The 9,733-nt window shown below is 35.4% G+C and overlaps 1 protein-coding gene across 3 annotated transcripts in view; it reads right to left on the bottom strand.

The window, feature by feature from the left end:
• LOC102592705 (uncharacterized) overlaps positions 1-3,361 on the bottom strand; it is a 21,546-nt gene extending 18,185 nt beyond the window's left edge. For 2 of the 3 annotated variants that reach the window (XR_001474370.1, XR_001474371.1), the window contains exon 1: positions 2,916-3,129. Coding sequence is in view for 1 of the 3 variants with exons in the window: in XM_015312191.1 (XP_015167677.1) it covers positions 2,916-3,133; positions 3,257-3,337 (299 nt within the window). In the remaining 2 variants the exon portion in view is untranslated. Of the gene's footprint in view, positions 1-2,915; positions 3,134-3,256 lie in introns of those variants that run through there. The other variant, XM_015312191.1, reaches the window with a different exon arrangement.
• Between the last annotated feature and the right edge of the window lie 6,372 nt (positions 3,362-9,733).

Below are 9,733 nucleotides of genomic sequence, written 5' to 3'. Positions count from 1 at the left end.
ACGGACTAAGAGATGCAGTCCGTCGCTTTTTGTAAAATAATTTTAAAAATTATTATTTTAATTAAAAAGCGACGGACGGCATCTCTTAGTCCGTCGCTTTTTTGGAGCGACGCTGTCCGTCGCTTTTTCTTCCGTCGTTTTTTAGCAGTTTTTTAGTAGTGATGTAGGCTATGGCTTACCAAAATGGAGCACTAATCTAAATCATCTTGCTTATGCAGATGACACTATTATCTTTGCATCAGCTAATACATATTCTTTGAAGAAAATAGTGTCAATATTGCAGGATTATGAGAGTCAATCTGGTCAGAAAGTGAATAAGGAAAAAAGTTCAGTTTATCTTCATCAGAATACTACATCTGAAGTTAAACAATTAGTGGAAGATTGTACAGGTATAAAATTGGGTCTTTTCCCTTTTTAAATACCTAGGTTGTCCCATTACTTATTCAAGGAAAAGAAAGGAGCACTATGTAGAGCTCATTCAGAGAGTGAAGGCCGAATTGCAAACATGGAAAGGAAATATGCTAACATATGGAGGTAAAGAGGTATTGATTACCAGTGTTTATACAAAGTATTCCCATTCATGTTCTTTCTGCCATTGTTCCTCCTAATTGTGTCTTAAAGGAGCTTCATAGAATTTTTGCTAAATTCTTTTGGAGTAACAAAGTGTCAGGAAGGAGTAAACATTGGGCTGCCTGGGAGAAGGTTTGTTTGCCTAAACAAGAAGGTGGCTTAGGATTTAGGTCCATGTTTGATATCTCAAAATCCATGTATGCAAAACTATGGTGGAGATTCAGAACACAAAACACCCTATGGGCAAATTTCATGTGGAACAAGTATTGTAAGAAGCAGATTCCTATACTTGTTCAATGGAGAGGGGGATCTCAGGTGTGGAAGAATATGCTGCAAAATAGAGAATGTATTGAACAATACTTATGGTGGGAACCTAAAGGGCGCACTTCTTTAGTGTGGTATGATAATTGGACCATGCTAGGTCCTTTATATCTTCAACATACAGAAGTGCACACATGTCACCCATTAATTGATGTTGATAATTCTTAAAGGAAGCTGGTTGGGATTATGATAATATGAAACAACATTTACCTTAGAATGTGGTTAATCAGGTTAGATTGCATATGGGACACATTAAGATGACTGATCAGGGGGACAAGCCTTGGTGGACAAAAACAAGCACCGAAAAGTTCAGTGTGAAGAGTGCTTGGGAGTAGTTAAGACAAAAAGAGGAGGTAAATGTGAACTATAAGCATATTTGGGTGAAAGGTCTTCCTTTTAAGGTTGCATTCTTTGGGTGGAGAGTATGGTCAAACAAAGTTCCTGTAGTTACTGTAAAGGCTAATTGGAATCCCAATATCTCTCAATTATGCACATGTTGTAGTAATCCTAATAGAGAAACTTTAGAGAACTTATTCATAAAAAGGGAGATTGCCCACAGAGTGTGGAAATACTTCACAAGTGCAGCTGGTATCATTGACTCTTTGATTCAGATCAAGCAAACAATGAAGTTATGGTAGGATGCTAATGGGAATGCTAGGCAGAAAATAGTTTTCCAGGCAATCCCTATGATAATTTTATGGTTCTTATGGAAGAGGAGGAACACTGTTGTTCATGGTGGTTCTTATTCAATCAACAAGGTTATCTGGGAGTCTAATTGCATGGTGCAAAATTTCATGACCTATAGATTTAGTTACAGGGAAGTTCCTAATACTTGGCCTCTTATGGTGGCACTGCTAGATGGTTTCAAGCCTTGCTTTAAAACCAGATAGGTAAGGTGGAATCCTCCCATTGAAGGTTGGTGGAAGGTGAACACTGATGGAGCTTCAAAAGGAAATCCAGGTCCTAGTTCTGCAGCATTTTGTATTAGAGATAGCAATGGTAACCTAGTTGGTGCAAGAGGATTGAGAGTACCAGACACTACTAATCTAGTTGCTGAGGCTGTAGCTATTAGAGAGGCTTTACAATACTGTTGGGAGAAGGGATATACTAACATTATTGTAGAGTCTGATTCTTTGACATTGGTGCATATGCTAAATGGTGATTGGGAGATACCATGGAGTGTGGCTTTGGAAGTCAACTCTATAAATAGGCTGAAGGATATGCTTTCAGTAAGAGTACAACACTCCTTAAGGGAGGAAAATACTCTTGCTGATTTTTTCGCTAACCTGGTTTTTTGTTTTGCAGGAGACTTTGAATATACAAATTTCCAGGAGGTTCCAATCGCAAGCAGAAAGATAATCAACATGGATAAGCATAATGTTCCAAATATGAGAATCAGACAATTCAATGCTACAATCTACTAAAACTGTGAGTTAATCCACAAAGAGCCAAGGTGAAGTTTAAAGCTAGTTAGAATAACACTGTATGGTAGTGCCTATAGAATCTAAAGCAACTTCTTTTGGTCAATATATCACACATCTGGTGAGAGCTTTGAGGTGTGTCATGTGGTATAAAACCAGGTCTAAGAAGGTAATGGCATTCAAGTGTCTATCTAAGTTTGTTATAACTTACACCATCTTCTTTAAGAGCCTTATAGGCAGTGCAAGACAAATCTTCACTAATGGGGTTAGAGATACAATCGCAGTCCAACAAAGAGCATAACAATGCTATTGAAGACATAACTAGTTATGCAGCCTATTCAGATAATTGATCGACAAAATCTCTCACAATCCACACAATCAGTGAAATTTACTTGAATTTAAGAACAGGTGGTGGTATTAATCCCTTGTTTGGATTCAACCTACTTAGACTTAGATTTGGGTAAGGATTAACTGATTGTAGGTTGTGAAGGTACAAGTTGACTCAAAATGAGGTGATTACATACATCGATTTCGTACTCAAGAAAAGAACAGATCTAATCATCACAAAGTCAAAACATCAGATGGTCAAGATAAGAAGCATACCTATTTTTGGAAGATGAACTACAATGGCAGTTGAGAGCTGTAGAAGGTCGGAGAAGTTGCCGGAGTTTAGACAGCCATAGAGCTCGTTGAAGAAGACCTGAATCATTTCCTTTTTTTGATTTTGTGCGTCTGTCTTTCCAAAGATTGTACAGAGTATGATGTGGGCTATGTTGTCCACATGTCTTTGTCCTTTTTATTTCAATAAAATTTAAGACCCAATGGGTCTTTTGATTAAAAAAAAAAAAAAACTCCTCTAATATTTTGTCTAGGACTAGAAGATCTTGCACTAGGAAGTACTTAAAATATATAAACAAAAACATACAGGCTTTCGCAAGTTGCCAGAGAATCAGGGAGGTTCGTAGCACCACGATGAATGTTTTTTTTGCTCTTCTTCGAAAGGAAGGGACCTCCATCTTATCCATTCTAAAAGGGCCAATAGCCTCTTTAGGAAGGTCGTCTTTGCATAGGTATATTTTTCCTTCTTGGAGAGAAGTAGCATGTTTCTCAAGGACATCTCTCTCTGAAGCAGTTACTAATTTTAACATTTCTCTGATGCATTTTCTGACGGATATCATCAATCATACTATGCAGTCGACAAGATGGTTTAGCATTCCCTTTTATCATGTTGACAATAATCATGGAATCCAATTCCATCTCAATGTTCTGAATGTGATTATTGCAGCACCATGAGATACCTATCAAGGCAACATGAGCTTCACTAAAGTTGTTAGTGTAGAATTGAGTAGGGTTGGCAAACGCCATGATCAAGTCCCCATTTTTATTCCTAACAATTCCACCCGCTCCTGCCTTATTGTTTTCTTTAATGAAGCTCCACATCCGTGTTTAATTTGTAGGCATTCGTACTTGGTTTTTGCCAACAAACCATTAAGCTACTAATTGAGCTTTTATAATTTTCAGCAATGTAACACACTTGCTACCAGTTCCAATGTTGGTCCATCCTGCTAAAATTATTTTCCATTGATACTTTGACGTGATAGAGGATTTGTTGGCACATGTTACTTGTACTAACTTGCTTGTGCTCAAATCTCATAGTGCACCTAGCTTTCCATATTTCCCAACACACTATATATAATGGGGGTGATACGGAGCAAGTGTTTATGAACAACATTTTGCGGTTGTAAGTACCACCACTGATCAAACATGTCCTTCATATTTCTTCCAGTGAGCTGCATGTCCGGGGGTAGGTAATTTGATGCCAAACTCTTTTAGCAAGGTCACTATCTATGAAAAGATGATTTATCGTCTCTTGTTTGGCAACCCTGCAACATGAGCAATTTGATCCCAAGTTAGTTTGAAACCTAAGAGTTGCAGCATCAACAATTATTATATTTTTGAGAACCTTCCACATAACAATTTTTAAAAAAAAAATGTATTTCCTTTAGCCAGAAAATAGAATCACAAGAGTTAGGAGAACTTCTCTTCCTGAGGTTATCAAAAGATGAAGAGCATGTGAATTGTCCATTAATTGGAGGTCAATCTCTATATGGCTTTGTCCTCCTGTTCTCTATAGCCAATGTGAATATTCTCCACAATGTTCACAACATTTCTTGGAATTGTTGGGTTGAGACTGTCCAAGCTAAGTCCCAATCTTGACCCTATAAGAAATTCTCCACTTTCAAGTTACCGGGGGATGGGTGTATCAGAGAATATAGAGATCCTTGAAGAGTCCAGTCATCTCACCAAAGGTAGCATTTGCCTGATCAGTTGAGTTTCCAGCAAATATATTTTTTCCACCTTGTCCCTCACGGATAGCAACTCCCTCCAACTACTGGAGTCTTTAAGGGTAGCCACCTTGGACTTAGGGTTGCTTCTTTGACAATATTTAGCTTTCAAGAATTCAGCCCAAAGAGATTTCTCTGTTCTGATTCTCCACCATATTTTAGTAGAAAATGCAAGACAAATATCATGTAAGCTTTTAAAACCAAGGTCCCCTTCCATCTTTGGATTACACATGTTTTCCCAAGAAGACCAATAACAATTGTTTTTGCCATCCTTATTTCCCTAGAGGAAATTTGAGAAGTGCATCTCAATATTTTTAATGATACTGGCATAGGGTATAAGAGCAATGAATATGTGAAGAGGTTGAGATTGGAGAAAATGTTGAATGAGGACAGTTTTTCCTCCTGGAGAGAGCATCTTCCCTGGCCAACCTGCTACCTTATTCATGATTTTTTTTTTGTAATGTCCGCAAAGTAGCTTATTCTTTTCCTTCCTGAATAGATGGGGGCATCCAAGATATGTAAAATTAAAGGAAAGGTAGCTTGATTATATATAACCTGTCCATCTTTTGATTCTTCTATTCATAAGTCTATCAATCTTGTCATGAGTGAGAAAGAAACTTTTATTATTGTTGATTTCCTGACCAGATGCCCTTTGATAATTCCTCAATTGCTTCATAACTAGTTTGATGGACCTTCTATTTACAGAAGTGAAAAGAACTAGGTCATCTGCATAGATTAAATGGTTAATTTGAGAACCTCTTTTATGCATGGAGAACCCAATAAAGTCCTCTCTATGATGAAGCGAATTAAGGAGCCCGAAACCAAAAGGGCAACAATTTTTTTCGAAAATTCCAAAAGGATAACTCAATTAATTATGAAACCAAAAGGGCAACAATTTTTAAATTAGGTTTGTAAAACAAGGCTCAGCCGCCAGTGAGCCTTACAAGGCTCATAGGAATTTGAGCCTTGCAGGTTTTTTTTTTTTTTTTTTATAAATACTCATTTTTTTTTTGTTTGTTCAAATTTATTCTGCTCTAATAGTAGAATTTCATGGGGATAAAAGAATTCGTAGAAATATCGTTATTTCCACCAATCACTTTTCGGTCATATCTTTGAAAAATAATTACTGTTTAGAGATTCTACATATCCCATTTATCCAATTGTTAAGGATAACTAATTTATACAACAATACGACACACCAAAATTCAGTGTTTCTGGTAAAAAAATTTGTAAACCAGTCCATTCGTTAACAATTGGATAAACGGGATATGTAGAATCTCTAAACAGTAATTATTTTTCAAAGATATGACCGAAAAGTGATTGGTGGAAATAACGATATTTCTACGAAATTCTTTTATCCCCATGAAATTCTACTAGTAGAGCAGAATAAATTTGAACCTCTTTTAATATTATTATTTCTTCCAAATTTGGACTAAATCTTACAGATTTTACAACTATGTATTATTATTATTAGACTTTTAACAAACAAAAAAAAATGAGAATATTTTTTTTTAAAAAAAAAAACCCTGCAAGGCTCAAATTTCTATGAGCCTTGTAAGGCTCACTGGCGGCTGAGCCTTACAAGGCTCATAGGAATTTGAGCCTTGTTTTACAAAACCTAATTTAAAAATTATTGCCCTTTTGGTTTCATAATTAATTGAGTTATCCTTTTGGAATTTTCGAAAAAATTTGTTGCCCTTTTGGTTTCGGACTCGCGAATTAAGGGCCCAAGAGAGAACTTCTGCTGCTAAAATAAACAACGCTTCCTTGTTTGATACCTCTGGTAGACTTGAAGAAACCAAACCTAGTGTTATACCCCATTTTAACCGGGTCAAAATAGTGTACAACATTTTGGTGATTTCCAAATTAATAACTAACTTAAGAAGTCGCCACCTAATTATTACGGTGAATTAGGGCACCTAAAACGATTAAAGTTTGTTGTCTAAAGTTAACTTCATTTTAAGGTCTACTAAAAATGAGATTCTAGGTAAAGGTTCAACTAATCTAAATGAAAGGGGTTAGGCATTCTTTAAGATCCATTAAAAATGGTTAATCGGCCGAACTTGACTAATTAATTAGGCTAAGGCTAGTCAAAAACTAGGTGATTAGAGTTCACGAAATAATTAAAGAGATAAGCGTAGAAAAATTTTAAGTTTAAAATTTTAGAAATAGGCAAAGGTCTCATTTACTGGATTGTTTAGCAAATTGAACTATATCTTGAAACGCTTAATAAACTCATCTTGAAATGGGTATAACCAAAAAAGGAAACATTTATTTTAAACATAAAAAGATATTTAAAGACTTAAAGAAAGTGGTGACTACTAAATAAAGCCAATTATATTTTTTTTCCTTAGTGATCACGTGAAGCAGATATTGAAATACTACCAATAACAAATCAAGTAGCAAATGAAATGTATGGGAATGACTAGAGCAGAATAAACAATTCAAACAAGTGAGCTTAAAGAAAATCAAATGCCTCCAATATAATATCAAGGCATTTCTATTCACTATATAATAAAAAGAACATTGAAATGGGGAAGTATGCATCGGGTGACCCAATTTGTTATGGGCCAAGACGGGAGTCTCCTTCGAAACTCCATATGCTCCAATGTTCATGTGAAAAAAATAAACAAAGACATAGGTTAGATAAGCAAGAGACTTGAACTTATGACTATCAATTCAAACCAAAATAAAAGTAGTAGTAATATTTTTAGTTCATGCTATTTTTGTAAAGCAAACCCAAAGAAAGACTCTAAGTAGAAGCTAAGAACTAATGCATTCTTTTGAAATTTTATTATGCTAGCTAGCACTAAAGATGATCAGGATGATATGTTTGTCCAAACTTTCTCATAAATGTAAAAGAAAAAAAAAATCCAGCTGCTAACATGATTTGTAAACAAGTTACTAATAAGCGAATTTAAATATTGCTAAAAGCAGAAAACTACTGTATACTTTATACTCAACTAGAAATGTTCTATATGAACTTAAAACACGATTTATCGGCCTATGACAATTAGCTCTTAAATCTAAACTATGATGAATACATATTCCGTAGCCAACAAATATTTTAGACAAAAGAAAGATTTCATACTCAAAAATATGGTAGAAAACAAACAAAGAGACACAGAAGCAGTAGCCATTTCATAGCATTTAAACACAAGATTAAAAGGAAAGCTAAACGAAATATGAATGTCACTTCGAATAGATAAAAATCAAAAGAGAATGGTAATCACCTGTTTCGGGGCAGTGAACTAAGTCGTCTTCGATCAAAGATCTACAATCGTTCCTCCAATAAAATCAAGCAAAACGGAAAATAAAGCAGAAGATGTTAAGATGTAAAAGAGTGGTGTTCTTTCAAGCATTCAAGTCTTTTTCGTGATTTATTTTGCAAGCCAAAAAAAACTCTTCCTCCAACTGAAGATGTACGTCCATCTTTATAGCCGACTTTAAGCGGGATTTGAAGAACGAAAAGTTGTTTGAATTTGAAAAAAGCACATTGAGATCAGTCCAAAATGTGACAGGGGAGAGATCAACAAAATCGTCCTTTTTCTCCATGGTTGCAGCGATTTGGTCAACAAAAAAATTTGGCTTTTCAAGAAGGAGCTTTAATGTGCAAGGGATCGGAGAGAGGAAAGACTTAGTTGAAAATGGTGAAACCAATCTGAATTAGGATGAAGGCGAAATGGTTAGATCCTTATACTTGTACGCGTTTGTATTATGAACCCTGTTACTTAACCATTTATCTACTGAACCCTTAGATTCAATCAAAAGAAGATTTTTAATCCCTTCCTACCATGTGTGTAGTTCACTCTCTCTTAAATAGATGACATATCAAATCCATGTCACATAAATTAATAACATGTCATATTAATCCTCATTAATTATTTTTAAATTTTTTTTTACCAAAATTATCAAATAAAAAGTACTAGTTTAATAAAATTTTAATTTTTTTCTTCAAACTAAAATTTGGGATGTCCATGACCGTACATCTTCCTCCATTCCCATGGTGAAATGACCAAATTTCACCGGAGAAAGTCGTTGCCGCTGCCGCCGCCGCCACTCCTCTTGCCGGCGAAATCACATATTCTCTCTCACTTGTCTCCATCTCCGACAGACCCTCACCATTTTCCTTTCCTCCTTTTCTAACTCCACAAATCCAGCAACCCGTTGCTGCACCATCAACTCCGGCCGGCAAACCTCGTCGCCGCCTCCCATGTTGTAGAAAAAGGAACCAGCGTCACCTCTCTTTTTCTCACTCCACTTTGAATCAGTGAACTCCGGCACACATCGTCACTCTCTCCCTTCATCGGTGAATCAGTAGACTGAAGGATGTGTTAATGCCAATTCTGAGATCTGCATTAGATGAAAAAGGAGTTGGGGAGGGATGATAATGGTTGAAAAAGGGTTGAGTGGGTGAAGAAGAATGTTTTTTTATTTTATTTAGTTTTATTCTGATATGATTTTAATATTTTATTTAACTGAAATATGGTATTCACTTGCCTTTAACACGCGAGTAGATACACTCTCTTGACAACTTAGCTATCTTAATGCCATATTAGCATGGCCAATGGTCAAAGGGATTTGATATATTATATTTTATTGAATTTAAGGGTTCAGTTAGTAAAATGTTAAATAGAAGGGTCCATAATACAAACTCGTATAAGTACAAGGGTCCACCAAACCCTTTTGTCTTAGGATGAAAACAAGTTGAAATTTTGCCTAAGAAAGGAAAAGGGGGAGAAAAGGAAGAGAGGCTATGAGTCTTAAGTAGGGGTGTTCACGGTTTGGATAAAAACCGATTCAAATAGAAAAATCAAACCAAATCGATAAAATAAAACTGATTTTATTTGGGTTTGGTTTGGTTTGGTTTTAGATTTTTGAAAACCGATAGTATTTGATTTGGTTATGGTTTTATTCAGAAAAAAACCGAAGAAATAATCGAACCGAACCGATGAATTATATACATATATTTTATTAATATACATACTTAATATATTGTTTTTATAAACAATTTTAAAGATCTTACACATATTTTCATTAAAATTTCTTTATAATTTACTTATTGAAAGCAAAAAT

The sequence above is a fragment of the Solanum tuberosum genome, unplaced genomic scaffold, assembly GCF_000226075.1.
Source record: "Solanum tuberosum cultivar DM 1-3 516 R44 unplaced genomic scaffold, SolTub_3.0 scf00192, whole genome shotgun sequence".
NCBI classification, from domain to species: Eukaryota; Viridiplantae; Streptophyta; class Magnoliopsida; order Solanales; family Solanaceae; genus Solanum; species Solanum tuberosum.
The sequence above is the reverse complement of the archived record's forward strand: the minus strand, read 5'-3'. Positions and strand labels throughout refer to the sequence as shown.